The sequence below is a fragment of the Notamacropus eugenii genome, chromosome 3, assembly GCF_028372415.1.
Source record: "Notamacropus eugenii isolate mMacEug1 chromosome 3, mMacEug1.pri_v2, whole genome shotgun sequence".
In the NCBI taxonomy this organism is placed as follows: Eukaryota; Metazoa; Chordata; class Mammalia; order Diprotodontia; family Macropodidae; genus Notamacropus; species Notamacropus eugenii.
The window spans coordinates 413862284-413889719 of NC_092874.1; the positions used below are offsets into that span (position 1 = coordinate 413862284).

The 27436-nt window shown below is 37.0% G+C and overlaps 1 protein-coding gene across 15 annotated transcripts in view; it reads right to left on the minus strand.

Annotated features, from left to right (window-relative positions):
• The window catches only part of COBL (cordon-bleu WH2 repeat protein), a 346611-nt gene that overhangs the window by 30259 nt on the left and 288916 nt on the right, over positions 1-27436 (minus strand). For all 15 annotated transcript variants that reach the window (XM_072598182.1, XM_072598180.1, XM_072598174.1 and 12 more), the window contains 2 exons: positions 22426-22738; positions 2288-2382 (listed from right to left, as the gene is read on the minus strand). In XM_072598182.1, coding sequence (XP_072454283.1) covers positions 2288-2382; positions 22426-22738 — 408 coding nt within the window. The remainder of the gene's footprint in view (positions 1-2287; positions 2383-22425; positions 22739-27436) is intronic.

Genomic DNA, 27436 nt, shown 5'->3' on the forward strand with positions numbered 1-27436 from the left:
CACAATCTAACAGGGAATGGAGTGTCAGTAAAGAAAGAGGTACACAGTGAACTACAACAGAAAACAGAATATAATTAAAAAATAAAGGACATTTAAATTACTGTGGTATTTCATTGGTCAATGAGATCTGGGAGAGAGGATGGGAAATAAAACAATGCTTAAAGAACAGACATCATTTGAGCTGTATCTTGAAAGGTGAGTACATTTCCAAAAGGGAGAAATGGGGCCAACAGAGGAAAGGCATTCTAAACACAGGATGGCATGAATAAACATGGAATTAGAAAAATGAGGGCTAGTCTGTGAATGCCAGAGGCAATGCAGTTAGTGAACAGAGGACTAGATTTGGAGTCAGGAAGACCTGGGTTCAGGTCTCACCTTAAATATTTACTAGCTCTATGACAATATAAACATAACACTCAATTTCACTAGGTCTCAGTTTCCTCATCTGTAAAATATAGATGTTGAATAAGATGGTTTCCAAATTCCTTTCTACATCAATGATCCTGTGACCCTAAATCATGCAGCCTCTCTGAACTTCAGAATTTCAGTTAACACTCTAAGACACGTATGGGCTGTGGTCTGTGCTGATGGAGACAGTTCCCAAAATCATAGACCCTTGAGATTGAGACATATATTTGGTGGATGCTGAGTATTCTAGTTTGCATCACATTACTTTGCATTTAACTTCTATGTGATGTGATACATATGTACATTGTTCTCCAGTTGGATTGTAAGCGTCATGAAACACTTGGCACTCTCTGGCTAGGTCCACACATAAGAGGGCAAAATGATTATATAACTGTTCCCAATTGTACTTTTCAGTTAAATCAATCAGTCATGATCAGTCTTCACGGCACATAATTGGCAAACACTCCAAGTTGCAGTTTTTCTGCATCGCTGCTGAGACAGATCATGGTTGATTGGTTTGACTTAAAGTTACGGTTAGAATACTCCTGTCCCATATCAAGTTGCCATGAATGTAGATATAGACTGAGTTTCCTACCTTTCAATAGCATCTTATATGATGTTCTGCACACATTAGCTGCTCTGTGAATTTTATTGACTGATGAACAAGATGTTATATATACAGGGCTTTGAAGTTCAATTATTCTGAATATACATGAGCAAAGTTCTCTATGGGCTCATTTTACAAGTTTCTCAGCCTCTTCTTATTCATTTCTATGAGTTTCAATGGTCCTTTTGTTTCAAAGCTATTTTAATTGTCTACTAAATTGAATTAAATTTCCTTTCCTGAAGTCTCCCTGTAAGGTAGGAGAATATCCCTCCCCACCTCCATTACTTTTAGAAGCTAAGTTTGGAACTTTGGTGGCTTCTTTATCTATAGAGAGGAGGACTGAGGGAAATCCTATCTGAAATTCCCAAGACGTTAGCATTCAATGTAATGATTGCGCTTGTCTCTGTCTTTAAAAAAAAAACCAATACCCTACCATGTAAGTAATATAGATTTATTAATTTTTTTTGAAGTTGTGTGTTAGTCATCAGAAAGATGCAACCGTCTTACCTTGGAAATCACAAAAAACAGATTTCAGTTTCATTCTTACACACTATGATTCTTAACAAGTAGAAAAGACAGCTAATTTACCATAGTCACATGATGAAGAAATTGCTTTAAGGAACATATATTGAACTATCAGCCCAAACAACAGAAGATCCACAAAAATACACGGTATTTTATTTTCAGATCTCTTGGTTTCTCTCTAAAATACACTGTAGAACTATAAAAAAAGGACATATTATATACACATGTACTTACACATATGTATGAAAAATGCCATGATGTAGTGGATAAAGAGCTGGCCCCATAGCCAGAAGATAGGGGTTCAAGTCACGACTCTGTGACTCTAATCAAGGCACTTAATTGCTCTGGTCTAGGCACTCTTTAAACCTCTGACTAGCAGAAGAGTTGCTACCTAGAATTGACTGGGGGAGTAGTTTCCCTCAAGAGCTCCCTACAGTGATGTAATCACAAGTTTGGACTAATATACATACACATACATTTTTGTATGTGTATCTCTAAAAAGTACACACATGTGCATATATGCATGCACACGCACATGTGCACATGAATGCACACATACACACAAAACATGTGTGTATATACAAACACACATGTATATATACACACATATCCGTTTGTGTGAATGCACACACATATATATAGACATATAAATACACATGCATGCCTGTATGCACATATATGTACATGTAAACTGTAGGAATTTATAGCTACATAATACTATTACAGTTGGGGGTCAGAAGTAGTTACCGTCTAGATCTGCATCAAATTCTGCTATGGTTTTCTGGAGCTGTCCATTAATAATGATGTCGTCATCATCCTTTGCTGCAATTGCTTTTTCATGTCTAGAGAAGAATAAAGAGAAATAAACAGATTTAGTCTCATTTAAAAATGTATCTAAAATACATTCTGAGTGACAGAATGGAATAGTAGTCAGAAGGGCCAACACTGGTGTGAGAGAGACCTGAGTTCAAGTCTTCTCTCTGTCACATATTGGCTGTGCGATCCTGGGCAAATCTCCAAGACCGTGAACTGCAAGTGCTTGTGATCTACATTAGCAGAAGGGCTCTCTACATTTAAGAGTTCTCTATACTAAAGAAAACACATGTCGGGATCACAATTTTTTAAAAAATCCTTTCATTTTGGCAAATATCCAGGAAGACTAATTCAAACCACAAATGTCCATGCTGTCCCTCTGGCTCACCCTTTTTTGTGGGTTCACCAGTTAACTAAATACATCAATCCAGCATATGTACATAAAGGGTTAATAAAACCTACGTCACAAAGAAACAGCTCTCATTCACTTTGGAGTCAGTGAGTCTGAGTTTTAATTCTGATGTACAAAGAAAACTTAATGTGCAAATAGGATTTGTTTGCACATCTGTGTCATTCTAAAGCAGCCACTCTGAGTTACAATAAAACATTCAGGCATACAGAGTGCAAGGTGATTTGGATGGCCGAGAACACTGTAGTATCTGACACTCTACGGAAACTTCAGAAATACTTTGTTTCTAAAGTCCGTGGTTGAATTTTGAAGCATTTCCTCCAAAGGTTGTATCAGTCACACTGGGATTCATGTCTTCTTTTCTAAAGCACAGAAAGGTTATCCAGTTGAGTAGGCTCTGCACTGCTGAATTTAGTCATGTGGCCAAACTACGGTGGAACTAAGGGAATAGAATGGGCTCTCTGGGTCTTCATATGGAGGGTCCTGTTGGGCTGATGATATGAGTGAGGAGGGCAGGCAAAGCTCATTGTGATTGAACTCTGGGGTCTTACTTTTCAAGCTGAATAGCTCCTTCATATTTCAACACAGAGCCCTAGCTGGAAACTGCAGACTCTGTTAAGAACAGACATGTCTCTTACTCTCATTCATCTGTTCCACAAGCATTTTTCACTGACTAGTCTGTTCCAGACACCATTCAAAGTGTTGGGACATAAAAGGTCAGTTAGTTGGCAAACAAACATTAAGTCCTTACTGTGTGTCAGGTACTTAAAAGCTACAGCTAAAAGACAAAAACACAGTTTCCGCCTTCAAGGAACTCATATTCTAATGGGCAAGAGAGCATGTAAATAATTAGGTACTTTACAGAGAAGATGGAAGTTCATTTTAGAGGCAAGGCAGAGGCAAGGAGAGGGAGAGTGGACCAAGAAAAAAGCTTTTTGCAGAAGGTGAGATTAGAGCTCAGTCTTGAAGGAAACTAGGGAGGCCAGCTGGGAGAAAGGAGGAGGGGGAGAATTGCAGGCAAAGGGGTCAGTCAGGGAAAAGGTACAGAGTAGACAGATAGAGATGGAGCCTCCTGTGTAAAGGATAGCAAAAAGGTTGGTGTAGCTTGATGGTAAAGTCCATGGAGGGGAGTTGAGTATAATAAGATTGGAAAGGCAGGAAGGATATAGAAAGCTTTCATAGGCTCCTAAAGTGGGTGATACCGCCCCCTGGGGGGCACTTTGAATAAAAATAAGGGGGCAATGGAAGTGTAAAGAAAGAAGACAATTTTGAAGAACCATTCATACATGTTTCATCTGTTGTATAAAAGAGTTAAAGTTGTAGTGATTACATTATTTTCCAAATAAACACAAAATGCAAGTTATAACTCATCAGTGGTCAAGTCTGATGACAGGTCTTCATAAGCAAGTGCTGGCAGGTGAGTATGTCACAAGACTGTCAGGAAATCCAGCATTCACTGGCAGGAATATATATATATATACATACACATGTGTAATAATTTGTTTACAATATGATCCTATACAATTACATGCTGCAATTCTGTGTCCTCAAAATTTCAATGCAGGAAAGCCCCTCCTCCCCACAAATCTACTGTAAATTACTAAATTTGGGATGCATCATTGAAAAAAGTTATATATTTTTGAAATGATGCAAATTAAAAAAAAAAGTTAAAGGGTTAAGAAAGACTTCCAAAGGGATGCTGAATTTATACTTTTTTTTTGAAAAGGAGGTAGTAGGCCAATAAGTTTGAGAAACTCTGCTTTAAGTAGTAAAAGAAAAAAAAAGATGGTTTTATATGGGATTCTGAAGGTACTCAGAAGCCACTAGAGCTTTTGAACATGGAGGATGACATGGTTAGACTAATACATTAGGAAAATTACTTTAACAGCTGTGTGTCTTTATATACTTTTATTTCACTCCTCTCTCCAAGCCTGGGCTGTTTATACTGGGCAGATGGCTCATGGTGCCATGTCCCTTAACTTTCAGAGGTGAACTCCAGAAGCCTTGCATCTAATAATCTTACAATACATATCACTGAATGTTTCACTGTAATTAAGATTTATGCCAAATCATTAAGGTTCACCTTACAAACAGGGACCTTGGTCTTGGGAGGGCTTGTTACTGGGAGCTGTGCCCAGCATAGGTTTATCCAGATTTGAGGAAAGAAGTAGTATCATTAATTTTTCCTCTCTCAAGACTCCTAATAAGGAGGTTTTGTACTCAAGATGCAGAATGAGACACATGCTTTTGGATGTTGCTAAGGCAAGAATTTGCTTTGCTTGACTACGCATATCTGTTGCAAGGGTGGGTTCTTTTTTGTTTAATTGCAGGGACAGGAGGAAGGCGTTAGGAGAGAAAGCAAATTCTACTTAATTGATAAAAAATAAGTTTAAAAAGCTAAAACAGAGAGCTCTCCTCTGGATAAGTGAGATCATAAGATTTGTTTCATATAGGCTGGAGAAAGATTAGTGAGATAAAAACTCATGGATTTTAGGCTGTGAAATCTCTTGTAAGAAATATTCTATGTATGGGCTATATGGCTTTCACACTGCCATCAACTTGAAAATATTTCTAAAGTGATTAACTGTTGATAACCTAATGAACATCTAATTTGTTACAGGCAAAAGCAAGCAATGATTTCCACTGACGGGAATTCACCTCAGATTAGGATGTATTGAATATACTTTCTACAATATCTACTTAAATCTTAAATTTACTTAAAACTTAAAGTTTGGTCTGATAAATTGATCTTCCTTACTGAGCACTCTGTTTTTGGAACCCTTTAGCAGCTTTCCAATTTGCCATTTGCCAAAACCTTAGATTCTTTCTATGTAATACTCCTGTGAATTCAGGGTGTGACCACGAGTAGGTCATTGAACCTCTCTAGGCTTCCTCTGACTGATTAAATAAGAGGGTTGCTCACCTATCAAGTAAATCTCTAAGGATTGTTGGACTACTACTATTCTCTAAGTCCAAGAAGTCTACAGGTGTGCTGTGTACATTTGCATATTTATATTATAAAGTATAAACTGTATAAAGAGTTACTTTTATATTATATATTTATTTTATATAATATATAATATAATGTAAATATTATATATAATAATACATGTCATATATTATATTTATATAAATATAATATATATTTATATAATATAAAAATAAAAATTATATATTTATATTATATTTATAATTTATAAAAATTACTTTTTAGAAGCATCAAGTTCTTGGTTTTGGTCATAGATGGCTCAATTTTTTTTTGAGATGATTCTTTTCTTTCCCCTACTTTTTTTCTCCTCCATAAGAAATTGTATATCATTATTGTAAGTGAATTTAAATTTATATGTTTAATTTTAAAAGAAGAAGAAAGTAATGGAAAATGGAAAATGAAAATAGCATTTTGAATGCCCCCAACTAGTTATGTAGTCTTTGGCAGGTCATTTCATTTTTCTGAGGCCTCAGTTTCCTCATCTGTAAAATGAAGAATGCGACTTAGATGATCTGAAAAATTTATGCTAGTTCTAACATTCTACAAAAACTGAAGGCCAAAGATTTATGAAGCACCTCGAGCCTAATTTAAAGCAAATGATTAATATAGAGAAATACAGCTATATTTTCCATTAGAATGTAAGCTCCTTGAGGGCAGGGAAGATATTCCTTTTTCCTTTGCCTCCCTAGTGCTTAGCACAGTGCCTGGCAGAGAATAAGCATTAAATGAATGCTTGTTGAAATATCTGTTTAAGACTTGAGCTTAGATGTCATTGGTGTAGGTAGCTCCCAGGGAAGAATTCCCTTGGTTAATTCAGGTTAGCATTTACTTTATAACTTCTAGTCTCAAGAGATTTGTCTTGGGTTTTTTTTTCATAAATTCTAGAAACTTCTTGGCTTATTTTTCATAATTTTGAATATGGTCACATCCATACTAGATAAATGTAAAAACTGGAGCAGTATTTTCCTCAGAAAGTTTCCTGGCTCCACATCCAAAACTAAGAAGTTCCATGATGTCCAATCAATATATATCAGATTTTCCTGGTCAGTTTCCTGTCCATTACGATATACTGCTTCTCTAAAAAATATGTATGGTATGATAGGCAACACTTGAAGTAATCCCTTCATTTCACACTACAGACTTGATGTAGTGAAATACAGCATTGACATCAAATTTATCAATCAGGTCAGACTGGATCAGACACATTGAAACTTGACTCTCTAGCATAGTGATGTCATTTTGGTCCTCTTCGAGAATGAAGGACGACCACCAACCAACCAATCAATCACTTTCCTGGAAAAGACCAAGTCAGGTGAGAACAGAGAATGGTTATTTTAGATGCTCCTGGTCCCATTTCTAATAAAGGTGCTTATATTAAAGAAAGTTTCTCTTTTCAACTACCTTTATGGACCAGAATATGATGTATTATTTTCAAGTTGAAAATATAAGGCTCCAAAGATTTTGCTATTAATTCTGTGACTAAAAAAGTTGAATTTTTTATTTAGCAGCCAATGCAACCCAGAGGAATGAGCCATAACCAAAGTAAACCTATCTAAGCCTCAGAGGTCTACCACATCCCAGTCCAATCACTGATAATTTCAACAGAAAACTAGGGACATCAAACAAGGGCAAGGAGATCACTGGCCAGGGCTTTGTTGCTCTCTTGCTGAGCTGGAAAAGTGGTTCTTCCTTGCAGACCTTGGTGCAAATACCCAAATCTTTTCTAAAAATGGTCAGTTTTGAATATGGCTCATTTTGCTTTCCAAGTTAACAAACTGGCAAATAATGAATGAGGTATATCTCATTCTGTCTTTCCTAAACCCATTCTTTATCCTTATCATGACCTTCCCTTCACTCTTTACCTGATGGTTGACTAGTTCAACTATGAGCTATTGCTGTATCCCTTACTGCCAACTACACCAAGTCATGCTCCAACCCTGAACTACTCTCATAATCTACCCTCCTCCATTCCTACTCAAAGACTCCACTTCAGATACTTATTAGCTGTGTGACTCTAGACAAATTACTAACCTCTGCTTGCTTCAGTTTTGTCATCTATAAAATGGGGATAATAATAGTAGCTACTTCCAGGTATTGTGAAGATAGAATGAGATGATTTACATCAAGTACATGGAAAGTTTAAGATGCTTTACAAATATTAGCTATTATTACCATGATCACTATTATTACTGGATTGAAAGCAAGAAGGCTTGTCTTGGGCTTGGCAGCAGAGCTGTGAAGGGTATAAGTGTGAAGGTTTAGTCACTAGCTTGAAGCATTACCTAATTTTAAGGTTGGGCCAGATAATAGTCCTATAGAAGAAGTAAATCGGAGCTTAATATTTTGCCTCAAAAATTCTTTCGCCCCAAACCTAGAGACATGTTTCTTGTTGATAGTTTTATTTTGGTTCAAGGCCAAGAAAAATATGAGACAATTCTGAGATCAGGTTGTATGTGTTGGATAAACATTACGAATGGCATTTTCTCACACAGAGTTTGTGATTTTGTAAAGAGCATGATAACCTTCAGGCCACTTCTGTCATAAAATCTGAGGTGATCAAATGACAAGAGCTGGTAAATCTGAAGCCAAAGCCTGAGAAAAAACGTCAACCTTGGTCTTAGGTCTCCCTTTCCCTTTGTGGGATCTGTCCAAGAGAGAATAACTGAGGTCCAAGGATAGCTGAGCAGCAGGGTTTGTGTTCCCCTGAGCTGAGGCCACAATGCCTAATTAGGCCTCAGCAATCACTTACCCAGCTGGAGGCAAAATTAAAGTTAGGGCAGCAGTTATGTCAAATTAGCACCATGGGAGATGGGTCTTTATGACAGTTTATTAAGTGAAAGAGATAGCCATTATTGCTCCATTTTGAATTATTTTTAAACAAAGTCATGGCACTCTAGCGCTATTTCTCTCGTAAGAGGTGAAAAGGGATTTGGATAACAGCCTAGTCAATAAAACTAGGGTGGGGAGGTAGGAGTAAAATTCAAAGTATTCTGGAAAGAACCAAAAGAATGTTTTTATTTTTGGAGAAAATAGAACAAAACATTTTCAAAATGAAAGCTTTATAATTTAAAGGTGAAAAAGGGAAGACCTATGCCACTTAATGACATGTCAATACTTATTTGATTTTAAAATTTTTTCCTTAATTAAAAAGAGTTGGGGTTCTAATGCATGATCAAGCACAAACGGTGTTCTGCCCAAAGGATGGTGAATTTTGAAGGCCAGAAACTGTCAAGTTAACTTGGGGTTTACTGGCTAGATTTCTTTCTCAAAGACCAAGCCTTAAACCCAATTCACTCTGGATCTCATGGATTGGATAACAATAGGACCCTACTCAAGCACCCCTTAATGGTAATTTTTTGGGACCTCCTTGCTCTTAGGGAATGTAAATGGTAACTGTTTCTCTTTTGGCCAGCAACCCTGAGGGTCTTCTCCCCCCAGTTAGATTTTTTTTTTTTTATTAAAGGGGCCATCCCTTGACTCACTTATTAGAGAGGCTTATTCACTGAATGAGTGTTGCCTCACTCAAAGTGAGAACTTGAAAAGACCTTAGCTTAAAAGGGTCAGGGTCCCATTGCATCCTGGGCCGCATTTGGTTGTTTTGATCAATATCTGACCACTGGACTCAGATGGTTCTGGAGGAGAAAGTGAGTCTGGTGACCTTCTACAGCCCTCTCTCACTCAAATCAAAGTCAATTGCAAGTCATGTCATTTCCCTGATGTCATGGTCCTCTTGCAGAACAAAGCACAAACCACACAACCACTTTCTTAAAACTAGAACAACCTTTGGGCATTAAGGAAAAGATTAGTGTATTATCTTTAATATTGCTTCCTCTTTTTATAGGGTGCCCAGGAAAAGAGGAAAATATGGAAGACTGATAAAAGATTTGATAAGAGAAGAGACTTACACGTTTTGTCTCTTGGCCTTGATTTTCACAGAATACTTTGTCTAGACCTCTCCTTTGCTCCCACTGCATTCCAATTGACTGTACACTTGTGTATATGTCAAAAAGAAACAAGTTTGCTCAAGATTATCCCAGGTAGGTGAGAATACTATCTAGAGTAGCAACATTGTATTTAATAACAGCTAGGGATGTGGTAGATTGAGTGCCAGGAAGTCAGATTGAAGTCAGGAAGACACAAGTTCAAATCAAACTCCAGACACTTACTTGCTATGTGAACCTTGTACGGAAGTTGTTTGATCTCGGTCTGCCTCAATTTCCTCAACTGTAGAATGGGGTGAATAACAGTACCTACATGCTAAAGTTGTTGTGAGGATAAAATGAGATAATATTTGTGACGTGCTTGTACTTGGTAAACACTTGTTTCTTTTCTTTCATAGATTTTTATGTCTTGTATATACAAGGAAATGAAGTATTTTTTTATGCGTCACTATAACTTTGAAATTCAGGGTTTCAGAATATCAGAAGATTTGGCTGACTATGTCCCTCAACCGGAGCAATGATTTTGAAGACAGAAAGCTTGGATCTGAATCCAATATTCTTACCAGTTTTTTCAGCTAGGATTTCCTATCAAAATCACAGAGCTCTGGGAATAGGTAGGTCCTCAAACTTTTTTCCCTTGATAAATACAAAGGAAATCCTTACTGAATATACCAAACACTTAATATTCCTTGGGGAACCAGAAGAGACTTGGAGAAAGAATCCTAGATTTGGATGCTCAGGATCTGAGTTCCAGATCCAACTCTGCCCTTACTTATCTGTGACCCCGCAAGTCTTAGGTTCAGGAGCCCGATCTACCTCAGAATGTCCTTGAAAGAATTAAAGGGGATAACATATGCAAAGTACTTTTTGCTACACACCTTTAAAGCTCTATATCAATTCATTTTCTTTCCTTCCTCTTATTAGGACCATGGTGACCAGTAAACTTAAACTACACACCTGAACTCATCAGGTGTTTTTTGGGTGGTGCAGAGTGTGCTGGACTTGGGAGTCAGGAAGGCAGAGGGTAGAATTCTGCCTCTGACACTGTGGCTGTGTGAGTCACTTAAACCTCTCTAAAGCTTGTTTCTTCATCTTTCAAATGGAAATGACATTTCACAGGGATATTGTGAGAGTCAAATGAGATAATGTAGGTAAAGGCATCTGTAAACTTTAAAATGTAATACAAATGTGAGCTATAATTATTAATACTCCTTTTTAAAAATTCCAACTTCAGTCCTATTTAATCTGTCAACACTTTCCCTCCCTACTGATTTGTGGTGTGGGTCTCTCTGTGACAACATTCTTTTGGGCTCAGAAATGTTTCTTATTTAGACTTTACATTCTAGTAATTTTCACATCTATGAACTTAAGGATCTTTGAACTCTCAAGTTCATTAGATAGAATCACTTTCCTCCCTTTGGCAGATTTAGTTCAAGGGTTAGCTCCTAAGGATCTGTGTGGTCCATGAGAGCAAAGAACTGCTGGTCTAGAGCTGAGTTCTTAACTTGGGTTCAAGCATAGACTTCAGGGGGAGAGTCCATGAACTTGTGCGGGGAAAAAATTCAACTTTATTTTTATTAATCTTTAACTGAAATCTAGTATTTCCTTCAATTACAAATCAAACAAAAAATATTATTGGGAGAAGAGGTCCATAGACTTCATCGTACTGCCAAAGGAACTCATGACATAAAAAAAGTCAAGAACCGCTGGTCTACCAACAGAGGGACCACGTGGTTAGTCACCGATTTGTGAACCTTAGATCTTGTAAGGAAAGATATTTTCAACAAACCAAGGAACAAAGACCACCCTTGCAGAGTCAAAGTTTGGATATAACTTAAAAATTATCCTCGCTGAAATATTAATATTCTTAACACTTCAAAGAGTCTGTATTACAGGCTGTATGGTTTATTACATGTAACTAATTGGTTGATTTATTAATTGCAGTTTTATGTTGGAACCCTCCCTAAGATGCTCATAGTCCTACTGTGTTCAATCACAGATTTTGGATTAAGGTAAGGGATCATATGCTTTAGACACAGAAGGGACTTTAGCAATCTCTGGGATTTTGGCTTCAGTGACTAGTGGGTAAAGACTTTCAGTAAGTACAACTTATTTTATTCTGAGTAAGTACTTGGATTCTAGTAAACACCTCAAAACTCAAAAACTATCTAGCTGAATATAGTCTTTGTTTCAAAATTTCAAACCCTTAGTCATATATGATGATGAGTCTTCCTTATACTCTTAAAAACTGAAACCTTGGTCTAAATAGCCTTAGGCAAAGTGCAGTGTTATTAATGAAACAATCAGAGCTGTAGTAGCAAACAAAACACCTAACGTAAACAGCCCCAAAACAGTCGCTTACTTTTGCCACTTGCCATAATTAAGTTGAAAAAGGCAGACTTTTTGTTATCGGTCAATGACCTGGTGCTTTCTTGGTGACAGGAAGCAGAGATTTCTAAAGATCAAAGTCCTTCCAGAAAAATACCCTAGGCTTTGTAAACTATGTAAATCTAGGGGCCATGTTACTGAAGTGTCCTTCATTACCTTGATATTTATGAGGGTGCAAAAGAGGAGAGCCCCAGATTATATTCTAAGAAATCAGACCCTCAGCTAGACACACTTCACAGATTGGGATTGATACAATGACTATCAGTTTCATGAATTACATTTAGGAAGTAGGGTATGTCTCAAAGATGTTAGAGGAGTCATTGGGAGGGAACCAACAAAAGGAGAATTACATCAAAGTTGGGAATTAAGAGAAGGCAATCAGCCCTTTATAAGGGGTATGCCTGGTCAATGACCTAGGATTCTTCTCCTATCCTTTCAATGGAAACCAGTTAAATAGGTACTTAGAGTTCTGGCCTCTACACTCCTGTCTGTCAATCAGCTGGCACTTAAGCACCTACTCTGTGTCAGATACTGTGTAAGCGCCTAGTAGGTGCTTATACATACATAGTAGGTGCAGATACGAAGAAATACAAAAATAGTCCCTACTGTCAGTCTAATGGGAGAGAAAATATGTAAACAGCTATGAATGTATGCATGTGTGAATCTCTATACACACACACTCATACATAATGAATTAGGAATCATCTTGGAAGGTTGGGAAAGGCTTCTTAAAAAAACAAATCTTGTTAAAGTTAGTTGAGACTTGAAAGAGCTCAGGGAAGACAGGTGATGGAGATGAGGAGGGTATGTGCTACATCTGACAGGTATTTTATATTTTGATCAAGTTGGTAACATCTGGTTATTTTTGGAGCAACTGTAATAATCAAAGGTCAAGCTGCCACAGTCTGCTCTGAATTTCTATGAGATAGCGTGGGACGGTGGATAGAGTGCTGGACTTTAGAGTCAGAAAGCCCTGAATCTGAATCCTGCCCTTGGCGTTTACTAGCTGTATGAGATTGTCATTTAATCTTTCTTTGCCTCATTTCCCCATTGATAAGCCAAAAATGATAACACTTGTAGCATCTATCTCTCAAGGGAATCATGCGTTTCAAATAAGATAACATATTAACGACCTAGTAAACTTTAATGTATCATGCATACAGTCTTTTTAATAATGCAGTGTTTTTGAATTCTATATTCATTGCAGTTGCTATGATCACTTCATTAATAACGTTATCAGCCTTCCCATATGATCTATAAGGGCCCCTTCTTGGAGGTAATGAATTGGTGCTTTCTTGGTGATAGGAAGTGGAGATTTCTCAAGGCCAAAGTCCTTCCAGGAAAACACCCTGGCTTGGAAAGCCATGTAAATCTGGGGACCATCTTACTGAAGTGTCTTTCTCCACATTTATGAGGGTGCTGAGAGAAGAGCCCTGGATCATATTCCAAGAAACTAGACTGTCAACCAGCCTATAAGATTACACACACACACACACACACACACACACACACACACACACACACACACACACACACACACACACATATATATATATACACAACCAGGCTATAAGGGTCAACCTAATACTTTTAGGAGGGTTGAAATGCCAGTAACTTGAATTCCTCATGGGAAATTTCACTGTGATCTATAAAAAGTTAGATTAGTTTCTGTGTAATCATTGATTAATTATATCTAGTAGATAATTAATAAAAGAGTCATTTGACTGTCTCTCCTAAACCAAGGATCCCTCATGGAACCCATTCAACCCTTATATGCTCTTGGAAGAGTGGGTGTTGCTTAGGATGGAAATCAAGTTTAATTGGTTGACAAGTAATGAGAGAACGAATACTCTATATTGAGAGGTAGGCTTATTCTAATGAGGGCCTGGAGGATGTGACCCTGATCCTGCAGTCTTGGACAAAGAGACTTATCTACATCAGAGTATCTCCTGTCTAGGCCAATCCAGACAAAAGGGGAATACACTTCCACTCAGACCTGTCAGACTAAACACAATGGCCTGGGCTGAAATCCACCAGTTTACCTGAATTAGAATTTCTTTATCTTTTGATCAGATCTAAACTTCCCAGTTGAATGGAGTCTGAACAAGATAGAGAAGAATGTTAGAAAATGAGGAAATAGAAAGGAAAAAAAAAAAACCCCTGGATCTCCCCAATAGTAAATGATTATTAATATAAGAAAGAAATAATCATTTCTCTCATCACCATTAGTGATATCTAGGACTTCTGGATGTCAACCATACTTGGTTCAGTTTTTTGTTTTTTTTTTTTTTAAAGAATAACCAGATAACGAAAACTCTTCTGGGCTGGAATAAGTGGACAAAACAGTTCAGGAAGCAGGATATAGAGAAGGCACTGACACCTGGGCCTGGCTAGGAAACAGTCTCAGTAGCAAGAGCCAGAAACAACAGATAAGCACCTACTTTGTTAAATGGAAAGGTCTACCAGGAAGACCTGTGACCTCAGGAATTTCCTGCCTCTGACAATAACTGGCTAGGTGACTTTAGGCAACTTATTTCCTCTCTTTGGGCCACATTTTCTACATCTGTGAAAGAAGGGGAGGTGGAGGGGGGGCATTTACATTAGATAATCTTTCTGATCCTGACCTTCTGTAACAAAGTGTAGGCATTTCTTTCTTTCTTTTTTTTTTTTGGTTTATTCAACTTAGAACTGACCACCTAGAAATCAATTACTGGCTTCAAAAAAATCTACTATACTTTGGGAAACTTAAAAATAGTTTTTGAGGTTCTGAAAGGAAAATAAAAATAAAAAAAAAAAAACAACCAACCAACAAAACAAACAACAAAAAATCAAACCTTGCTTTAAGCAGTATGCAACGTAAATAGTCCTTATGACTCTGATGTGGTAACTTTAAAGCTTTTGATGCTTAGAATAAACTGCTCAGATAAAAGTTAAGCACCTTGAGGGCAAGACCAGTTACATTTTTGTTTTTGTAGCCCCCAGAGCACAAGGGTATCATTTAAGAAATGCTTGCTGACTAATGAAGTGATTCTCTAAACAAGAGTTAAATAGAGTACCCTAGGTTATACCTGAGGATTATAATGATTTAATTCTTTAAGGAAATTTATGTTTAAAAAGTCATAGACTGGATTCAGATTGTATTTGCTTAAGGTACAGAAATAAAAAATTTCTTGGGGCAAAGACTTTCCTTGTGAAAGTGGGTCACAAAATATACACAATACCTACAATAACATAAATGGAAAGAACCACCACACATCAAAGAATTAAAAGTGAAAGTAACAAAATTATAAAGATCAAGCTGAACTAGAATGAAGAGATAAGAGAGGACACCCCGATCAACTCCTCAGTGGAGGTGAGAAGTCCACAGGTGTTACACTTTACATGTATTTTTGAACGTTTTCAATGTATTGATTTGTTTGACTGATTTTTTTTCTCTTAAAATATTACTTATTATATGGGATGTCTCTCTGGGAGAGAAAAAAGGAGAGATACTTGGGATAACTATGATGATGTAAGAAAGAGAAGATATAAATAAAAATAAAACTGGGTCATAAATACCAAGAATTGGCAACACTGTGGTGTTTAAAAAATGCTAGCAATGAGTAGAAATTCTAATAAGTCTAGGTAGAGACTTCTGACTAATGTGAGAATGTAAAAAAGGAAGAATCCATTTTATGACTGATCCCTTTAGTTAACATAAAATGGGAGATCATAGACAACCTCTGGTCTATGACATTTTCTAATAATGGGTGAAGCTGACCTTAAGTACCAGGTCAGTAGAGGTTAGGACGAGTTGGGATGTCTTTTCCACTTTTCCTATAAAGGCACTGACTGTATGAAGTCCCTACTTCCACTTTGGCACTCTCTCCATTGGCAGAATACCATGGTTGGATCACTTCTGCTTGATTTTCTGCACACATATGCAGCTATTTGCTCACTGAAACCAGTCCCCACTGCTTTGACATCCCAGAACTGACTTTCTGTCTTTGACCAACATGTAATCAAAAAGCCATGCACAGAAATATTTACTTAAGGAAGGACCTCAGAAATACTCCAATGCTGGTTCTTGAAGTTTCTGTATTGAACCCACACCTGAAATTAATTCACTTCCTCTTCATCCCTATGTTTCAGAATCTTTGTCTTCCTTCCGTATTCAATCAAATGAGGGATTCTCTCCTCCATCTCCTTCCCCACCCCCAGTGGAAAGACTTCTTTTTGTCCTCCAAATACTGTGCCTGGATTGCTCCTTTGCAGCCATCAACTCTTACATGGTGGTATACTTATATCTATGTGCTTTTTCTATTTCCCTGTAAAAAAGGTAAGCTCCTTGAAGACATGGGCTACTCTCTCTTTCTCAAAATATATAGATATACACATATATATATGTATATATACATATGTGTATATACATATATGTATGTGCATGTGTGTGTATATATTATCTGTACATACCATATATATATTATCTGTATATACCATTAGGATTAAGATTTGGCCTCAGAGTAAGATCTGGGGACTTAAGTCTTGTCTCTGATGCATACGGGATGTATGGTCGTGGCCAAGTCACTTAACTTCTCAGTGTCCCAGGTAACTCTTAGTGACAATAAGTTACAGAAAAAGTGCTGATGTGTATTGGCAGAGGGATTTTCCTCATTGAGAATCTCTACACTGAAGAAATCACAGATGATAAAACAAACACACAAAATCCTACCTCTTTTCCTACCTCAAAATCCCAGTATCTTACAGTATTCAACATGGACTGAGTTGAATTAACACCTTTGCTACTTTTCAAGGTGCTGTTGATGAACAAGCAGCTCAGGGTTGTAGAGCCCTTTAAAGTTAACAAAATCCTTTCTTTACAACAATTTCATAAGGAAAATAGTGCAAAGTTTTCTAAATCTTATTTCACAAAAGAAGAAACTCATGCTCACAGAGGTCATGTTACTTGCCTAAGGTCACACAACTAGCAAGCAAAGTGGAGACTCATGCCTACATTTTATATCTCTAAATTCATTCCTCTTTCCATTATATTCACTGCCTTTGTGGTATATCCCTTCAGCATGTCATTTTCTTAAGTTTGTTTGAGGAGCTAAAATGCCTGGGATCTTTTCCCTCAATCGATAATGAGGAGATGATATTGCTTTTCCAAATCAGAATCTAATATCCAGAGTTCACTAATTTTCCAACATCATCTAGGAATCAGAAAGATGGTGAACTCCGGCTTCTTTAGCCAGTTGCCTGGGGTCCAGACTCTCTCTGTGGCATATTTCAGAAGGCTAGATAATGACTGCTTGGGTCATACATTCCAAGTCCTGACTTTTCATCTCTCAGCCATAAACTGTACAAGAAATTTCCAATTATACTGAACTCCTGCGCAATATGAAAAGAAAAACTGACATACTATAATAATTTCTTACTGCGACGTACTTGTTCTCTGGAGCCATGTGTGGGTCTGTAGTCTCCACCTCTTTCTAGTTAGTCATAATAGCAAGCGCTTAGCTATTTTATTTTATCTTTAATTTATGGAATAAAACAAACATTTCTATAACATAGTACAATAAAACATAAGATTTCATATGAAACTGTAAATCTACTATGTACAACTAATAGCAAGTATTTATATGGCACTTTAAGGATTGCAAAGTACTTTAAAAATATTTCATTTTTATCCTGACAATAACCAAGGTGAGGTAGGTGCCATTATCATCCTCATTTTACAGATGGGGAAACTGGGACAGACAGAGGTTAAATGACTTTTCCAAGGTCACAGACATATTAAATGTACGAAGTCAGGCCTTCCTGACTCCAGGGCCAGCACTCTATCCACTTCACCAAAGTTCATGGTTTTGGAGAGTCTCATTACCAAGTGACAAAGCTTTAGTCACAATCACCGACAAAATTCATTTTCTAAAGTTATGGGTGAGCTGCACCCTGAAGTGGTGGAAGGAATGCCCACCTCAATGACATCCCAGGCCTGTGAAGGACTGAATGACTGATGTATTGAATCTTTTATGGGAATGTGATTTGTTAGAAGATAGAAGCTCAGAAATTCCTAATATTTCACTATCAATGAAGTGGAGGGAAATGTAGAATGGAAAAAACAAAGGAAAAAAGCAAGAAGGGAGCCAAAAGGGAAGAGGTGAGTGGAGAAAATGTGGAAGGAAGAAAGAGTATGAGGAGATTAAAAGGGGAGAAGACTAAAAAATTCAAGTTATAAGAGAAGGAGAGGGAAAGGGGAAAATAATTTATTAACTGTGGACACAGGCCCTTAGCTAAAAGTAGGAATTTGTGAGTTTAAGGGGAACTAGAGTCATTTTGAACCTTTCTTTTATTAAAAAGAAGATTAATCGATTGTGTTAATATATGAAAATATATGCACAACAGCTATTAGTCTGGGATAGCATCACCTGGAAGCAAATGGGCTCTTGAGAATATCACCCTATAATTCTATCACAATAACAGCTTTATGGAAGTCAGGAAGCATAAATGTTTTTCATAATTAAATCTTTGTCCAACATTTATCAGTCCACATCTTGAACATTCCAGATTACAACAAGAACACTGCCTATTCAATGACATATTGATTAAAGAATCCTCTAGGAAAGAAGTACCTTTAATCACAAAGTTACATGCTATTAAAAAAAACAACCACTTCCTCTTTATATTATATGAAGACACATTGGGCATATAACATGATTCAACGGCAGAGACACTGCTGTCTGCTGCTTTCTGTTAATACTTAAGTTGGAAAATGACTGGGGCATGTTAGGATAGTAAATGACTTAAAGCAATTAAATACAAGTTAATCCTTAACGTCTTCTAGTTTTAAATTCCAAAGAGCAGGGGTATAGAAGAGTCAAATGAAGGAAAAACTGAATTAGACGATTGGAAGAAGAAGGTAACCTCAGAACCCTTCATTCACCAGCAAAGTGAGATGACTCTAAGATCAGCTAGCAAGTTAGGGGATGATTTCAGTTTTTGGTTTCTGCTCAAGTTTCCCAACTCTTGTGTGGTCTGGGACTCTTTCAATTCAACTTAATCAACAATATTTACTAAGTGGGAGCTGTATGTAAAGTTCTACGCTATGGGTTGGGGATAAAAGACTAAAACTAAACCATCTCTACCCTCAAGAGTTGGCATACTACTGAGAGGATACAACGTGTGAGTGCTCACACACACACACACACACACACACACACACGAAAACGGAAGGAGAGGGGACTGACTGCTATCAGATCAGAGGATGTGGCACATGACTTGAACCTGGAAGACAGGGATTCTCAAAGTGTGGTCTTGGGTGAGAAGATGTATTCCAAACATTGGGGTAGGGAGATGACTTGAATGGAGTTAAGAGATAAAAGTATTAAGTATGGAGAACTGTTAGTTTCCCAATTTGTTTGAAGTTTGTGAGGGAAGTAGTAAGAAATAAGACAGGAAAGGTAGCTGGAAGTCATTCCCTGGAGGGGCTAATAAGTTTGCACTGGGGAACCACTGAATGTTTTTGAGGATTACAGAAGGAAGAGATGAATGAGAAAGACTAATTAGAAGTGAAGATATTTATTAGAAGATAGGAAGTGAAATACTTTCCACAGAACGCTCAGAAATTCTGTGGTCTGAACTAGGATGGTGTAAGAAAGGGACAGATATGAGAGACACCATGGAAGCAGAGCAATTAACAAACCTTTATGGAGTGACCACTCTTGGTTGCTCAGAGAGTTAGTCTTCCTGGGTCTCAAATTTTTGCTTCCCAACTCCCTTGTCTGCTGATCTTTGTCTAAACCAATTTTTCTGATTCAATCTCTGGCTCTCTAGGCCCATGCTCATTCTGTGTTCCTCTTCAGGTGACCTCAACGGACTTGATTTCTGGCTCACTTGACCTTCAATACCTACCAGTCCTCGACTTCCATTTTGCTACATTCCTGACCCTGGCTTTTCAGGCTAGTCCAATTTTATTGATGCCAAAGTTCCAAAGTGACAACCCCTATGTTATGCTTCCTAGAATTGCCAAAGTTTCTGACAGCAAAGCCTGCCACTGTGACATTTTCTTTTCATTAGCAGAAGTATCAACAGATATGTATATAACCACATGGGTTTTAAATGTGACACAAAATATAAGCAGGTTGGTATGTAAGTGTAAGAAGTGAAGAAAAGTGGAAATGGGACAGTCTGTGACATTCCTGAAGAGCAAAGTTTAGCATCTCATCTCATTTTCTAAGTGTGATGCCTACTACTTTTCAAGTGATAAATTCTTTATAACCTAAACCTGTTTAGTAATCTGCAGGTTTCTTGAAAGAAGTATTGATGAGGTGAATACAATATCCCATTGCACTGTCTTCCCTGCTCATGAATATTCCCTCTCTGATGGCACACTTTCTCTAAGTGATCGCCTTTCACAAAATTTTGGCAGAGTCTGAAAAATCGTGGCTAGGGAGTTCTAATTCCTGTTCTGTCACGCTCCTGCTGGCAAGTCACTTAGAGTGATGAATGGAAATCCATAGCTAACCGCCTTGAATACTGCAGTCTCAATGAATTTCATGGCCAAGATTAGACGATAATGTCCTCCTTGACGTGTGGCAATCTACCTGAGTTGATATTAACCATATATTCTGCAGGATTTTTTCTGGACTCAGATGGACCTGGGTTCAAATCTCACCTCTGAAACATATTAACTGTGTGACACTGGGTGACTCATTTAATTTCCCTGTGCCTCAGTTTCATCACCTACAAAATGAGTGGGTTTGGCTAGATGACCTCTCTAAAGTTCCTTCCAACTCCAGATCTATGAAAACACCAGCATGCTTACCTTTTAGTAAGGGACCTTAAGTGTGTTTGACTAGTTTCAGATATATGATTATCTATATGCATGAGCCCAACATAAAGACACTATTTCTGGGGAGCACTGTGGAAATTACTGTGCATTACTGGGGAAAGCTACTTTGTGTTCTAGTTAAAAATGGGATGAGAGAATGCTTCTGTATAAACTTCTATGTATTCATGATGACTCTCCCTATAGGGTGTAAGTTCCTTGACAGTAAAGTTTGTTTCCTGTTGGGTTTTGTGTTACCAGAATCTAGCCCAATGTCTGGCACAAAATAGGTGCTTAACAAGCATTAGTAACTGATTAAATACCTTTACTCTGCTTTTGTGGATACAACCTTCATAGGCCAGTCTTATCTCATCTTGCCTCACCTTAGCTAACATCTCTCTGTCTCTGTCTCTCTTCCCTCCCTCTCTCTCCACCCCTTTCACTCCCACATCCATATCTTCTTCCACACAAATATATAATGCATGCATGTATGTACACACACACACACACATATATACACAGTATGCATATATATGTATACATATGTATGGAGATATTCATACACACTAGTGTGTGTATATATATGTGTGTGTACATTACATGCATTTATAATGTATATGTATACATCTATACTATATATGAATATAGCATGTGTATAAATGTAGGTATAGAACTATAAACTATAACTCTGTGTGTGTGTATACACAATACATGGACAGCTAGGTGGTGCAGTGGATAGTGAGCCAGTCCTAGAGTCAGGAAGACAAGTTCAAATCTGGCCTTGGACACTTGCTAGCTGTGTGACCCTAGGCAAGTTACTAAATCATTTTTGCCTCAGTTTCCTCATCTGTAAAATGAAGTGGAGAAGGAAATGGCAAAGCACTCCAGTAATTTTGCCAAGAAACCCCCAAATGGGGTTATTTAGAATCAGATATGACTGAAACAACTGAGCAGCAACAACAATCTAACTACACATCTCCAATTTGTAAGCACTAATTGTTCCTCTCTCTATCAAGGCAGATTGGTAAATCCTCTGAAACTTATAGTTTTGAGAGAATTGCCTGCAACTGAATTGTGAGATTAAATGACTTGCCCAGAGTAACACGGTCATGACAGATGAGAATAATCCTGACTCCAAGAACAGTTATTTTTCCACTAAGTCAGGCTGTGTCTGCAAAATTTCCTTCCAGGGACCTCATAGATCTGGACTGAAAACTCTTTATGCTCTCTTATGAAGCACAAAGTTGGTCCCAAGAACCTCCTTATGCTCTAAGAGCTGTATAGATACCTAAGGTAAATATGGATGAAAAGATTCCTAGATGTTCTCCCATGTTTCCTCTGAAAAGTGTTCAGGAATTAATGGAATGTCAATTGCATGAGTAAGTAATATAGGACACTGACTTTCCTAACCACTTTCTTTGAAAGCAACTTGACATTTTTAGTTCCTTATGCCATTAATAAGACATTAGTGTCTAGAGAACATGATCTCAGATGTTCAGGTGACATCCATTTTTCAGCTATCATGGAAGTATGACTCACCTCAGATACGTAATCCCAGAGTCATCACTCTCACGTGAAGCACTCCTTGGGGGACCACGTTCTGCAGCACAGGTCACATACGTGTCAGAAGCATCTTCCTGATCTAAGGCCCACTTATCTTTGGATTTCACACTGTCATTTTGTGAATCCAGAGAAATGATGTCTGATGGAGAGCTCATGACTCCTGAGTCTTCAGTAGTTGTATCTTCAGATGCAAAACAGCTGCTTACAGATGCAGTCTCTTCTACCTCAGACAGCTCGGTGATCACACCATCCATGGAACAATTACTACCGTGGATGAGTGGCAGGCTTACTGAATAAAACATATTAGAGACAGTTAAATTTAAACCATTTCCATTTTTTTGTTTCCTAATAAATATCACATCCATATGCCTGATTAATCTTATATGAAGTTTGGAATTCAAACTGCTCTAAAATAAGACAATTGCTGGGCCTAAATTTTACCTTGGAATAAAGCTCAATAGAAATTGCCTTTGGGTAATTGATGGGAGAATTTGCAGCAATATGTGCATGGATTAAGCTTTAAACAAATGATTTTTGAGGGATGTCATTCATGAACTCTTTTGTCTTCTATTTATTTAGAATTTGAACTCTCCTTTACTATTTAAAAATTGCCACACTAATGAAAAGCTTTTTGATAAATCTAATTAAATGAGTCCAAATGGAAAACCTTTTCAACAACTATGGTTTGTGTAACTTCAAATTTCCATATTTCCCTCCTTGGACTTCATTTCATTTAGTAAAAGCATTAGTTTGTAGTCTAATGAAAATTAAGGTATTTAGAAATGTAAGTGAACTTAGAACTTAAATAAACCAAGGCAGACTTGTGAAAAGTATTTCATATGGAAATGTGACATTTTGACCTTAAATATTAGCCACACATTCAGCTCTCTTTTCATTTTTATTTCTGAGACAGTTCCCACTTTGTCTAAAAAGGAACAATCTTGTGAGAGAAACTTTAAGTGAAATTAAATAAAATCAAAACCCCAAAAAAGTCTCCTTGGCTGAGGTTACATTGCCATTAAGAACTGAAATTGATTCCTGACAGCAGAAGCAATAAAATTCATAGAGTTACAAATCACTCTTAAAGCTCTAAGCTCTGGCAAACATTAATATTAATGATTGGGAACACTATGGCAATTCTGTCCATCTATCTAGCTATTTGGAGATGTTATTACGTTATCCTGACCTGATTTTTATTACTGGGGCTCTGGTGGCTTAAAGATCATGGAAAGTCTTATGCAAAGTGGAATCCCTGAATAATTCTAGTAATGGAGGCTAGAACGAACACCCAGGTCACATTTTAGGGGAGCCATTATATCAGTCTTTATTGTACCCAGATGTTAGGTTTCAGGGTACTTGATTTAACCAGCAGTATATCAGAAGTCATGTAATAAGAGTGGTTGTAAAGCATTTTTTCAAAGCATCCTAGGAACAAATATTTAATGAGCAAACAATATGTACAAGACACATTAGCATCTTTGAAGGCACAATCACTTTAATCATATACTTTAGCAGGAAAGAAAATAGGTAATCATTATTCATGTGATCACCAACATTTCAACTAGAATAACATGAGTAAGGATATATTACTAAATACAATCAACACTAAAAAAGAGGAAAATTCACTGATATATTGTTTTTGAAACTTCCAGATAAATATAGGAAATCAAAATAGGAGCACAATATTTTAAAAAGTAGTCATTTCACAACAGATTTGAAAAAGTGGAGAGCAAAAGACATAATGGACAGACTTATTTTTAGAAGGAAATGGACAATGCAATATATGTGAAAGTAACAAATAATGTTACCATAGTATTTAAAAAAAAATTTTGGTACATGGCTCCTAACTGCAGTGCAAATAAGGAAATGAAAAATGACCATCAGTATATACATCCCTAAACATTTTCCTCTAGTAATTTATTAACAAACTCTCACTCATTGGCTGGCTGCCTGAATTTCTGTATATGTAGTCTATAAATCAGGATTAAAATGTCATGTAGTATTTAATCCCTAACTATAGTTGGAAAATGTCCCCCAATCTACCAGGACCCCCCTCAAATTCAGGACACAGACAATGACAAGATGGCCAGAATTGCTTTGTAATCTTTATGTCTTCTCCTGGACCCTTTCTTTCTCCTGTGCTGTTCACTTTCTTGTCATGCTATTGAACAATTCGATCAGTTATAACTTCAAATTTCCTTTCCTGTCTTTCCAGTTTTTAGACCTTTTAGTTTTGTCCTTGAGCATGAATGGACAATAAGAACACTAACTCATCTAGGAAGAATGTGACTTTCTTGTAAACACAAAAGGAAACTTGTCCCTGTTAAGGCTTAAGCCAGCTGAACTGTGAAAAATCACAACTACAGGTAGGCAAAATACCCAGCATCCATAGCTGCATGTATATAATATTGGGAGGGTGTGTATAAAGTGTTTTTAAAACTCTTGATATAAAGTTTCACCAGCTTCAGGATGACATAAAGAAAAGTCCCTTTTAGAAAAATTTTATATGATCCAGATTCCCATCCCTTTCTATTTTCCTGACCTTGTTAGCTAAAAAGTGATTTTTTGCTTTTACATATTAGCATGGATTTAAAATCGAACAAAAATATAGAGGAAAAAACGTAACAAAGAAAACATTGAACAACTGATTTACGTGCTAGCTAAAAATTTAAATAGCTTGGCAAGATTCTCTGGTTATTTTTTCTTTTCTCCCCATACTATTAACATCAAGTTATGACTTCTGGTTGGTGTCCTATGTTAGATTTTTTTTTTTTTTTTGGTATTACTGAGTCTCACTACTGTACCTTTTCTAATGAATATAGATGCCCATTCTTTTTGTCACTCCTTTATTCACAATAATACTGTTATTTACCTTCTTTGTGGTCTCTTGTTTCTTGAGTACTCCCTCTTCTCTTATAGCCCTTCTCCCTATGAATTTATTTTATTTGCTGTTCTGACCTTATGGCCCCTACCACTGTAGCTTCTCACTACCTACTACCCTAGAAGTTCTTGCCACCCTGAACTCCCCCCGCTCCCATTCCTAAAGAATTACTGTCTCATGCATCTACTTTTCAACCTGTTCTTGTTCCTAGGAAGTTCTCCAGGTGCAAGTCAGGAATCTGAATTCATTTCACTAGATTTAGGGTACATAATCTCAGCCGGTAGCTTCCTGTTGCTCAGCTACCCTAGTCTACACTCAGTAACTCCCTAGCCTAGCTTATCATCCACAATGATTGTCTCAAACCCTTTCACCAACATTAGATTCAACATGTCTAAAATAGAACATATCATCTTCTTCCTTCAACTCATTCCTTTTTTTAATGTCACTATTGCTGTCAGCAGACTCACAATCCATTCCCCTCACTTCCCATGTTTCAATCTTTGTATCAGTTTTGACTTCCCAATCCTCTACTTCTCTATCCAATCATCTGCTAGGTACTGATGTTCACAGTCTTTTGCTATCTTGTCCCCTCCTTTTAGTTTCCTTTGTTATTACCCTAATTTACATCATTACTACTTGCTGAACCTACAAGTTTTCTTATACTTATTTTTGCCAATCTCCAATCCTTCTTCCAAACTAGTCTTCCTTATGCATACATCTGGTCACATCATATTTCTCTGTTCATTACTTTTTAGTGGTTCCCAATTGCCTCCTGAATAAAGTTCAAATTCTCTACCCTGACATTTAAGGCCTCTACAAATCTGTTGCTAATTAGATTATTTTTCAAAGCCTTCCCCTATTCAATCAATCAACCAAACTGGATGACTTCTTGCTCTGTGTACAGGTCCCTTCCATCTTATATGTTCTGCCTACTAACAGTGAAACCTTGGCCAAGTCACTTTTTTCTCTGGACCTCAGTTTCCTCAATGAAGAAGTAGGGTTAAATAATCTCACAGATCCTTTTCCAGTTCTAAATCTATTATCCTTCAAACAATGTCTTTTCTCACTCCTGTGCATTAGCTTACGTTGTCCACATATTGCCCATGATGTCCTCTATAATCTACAACCTTCCCCTTACTAGTTAAATTCTTACCGATTTTTTAAAGTCACCTTTTCCATAAACTATTCTTTGCTTGAATAATTAGTAATGCATTCTCCCTCAGATTCATCTGTACCTCTCACCACGTAAGTATTATTTTGAATTATAAGGATTTGTGAGTCATTCCTTATTAGACTCTAAGCTCCATTGTGGTAGGAACAATTCCTTAAATAAATCTCCATCTGTTTCAGCACCTAGTAGGCACTTATTAGATGTCTGATGACTGAACGAAGCCAGTTATTTGGATATAATACAATTTATAGCTGAATATTCTCCAAATCTCTAGTAAGGCATTTTTGCTCTCTCATTTCTGTGCACCATAATGGTATAACTACATGTTTAAATTTGACACAATTATTAAGAGCCAACTTATGTAAATTTTCTGTTTTTTCTCCCAATAAAAATGTACCTTGTGAAAAGAAAACATAAAAAAATGAACCACTCCGGACTTTTTTCTGAATGAAAACCTAGCAATATAACACTCGCAATTTACAATAGCTAGCACTTATGTGGGCTTTAATGTTTGCCAAGCGCTTTACATATGCTATCTCATTTTATCCTCCATGTATTTGCTTAAAAATAGGCCTACTTATTTACAAATGGACTGGCTATCCAGGCCAAGGGTGAAGATTCATTTAAGGCCATTAAAAACTATTGACTACAATGTGAAAATCAAGCACAAATATACATCTCTCTGGTGTGTGGCAGTCACTGCTTTTGGTTGCCTTTCTCTGTTTCTTAAAATCATAAGCAAATCATTAGAGGTAACATTTTAAATGGCCACATTTCTTCCAAGTACTTTTTAATGGATTCACTATTTTGAACTTAAGGAGAATAAATAAATCAGAGATACTCTTTAAATGGATACTGAATGACCTTTTCTCTGTCCAATGAGAAAGAGGAGTAGGCAAGAGCCAATTTCAACAAATTAACAAGGTTATTTTTAA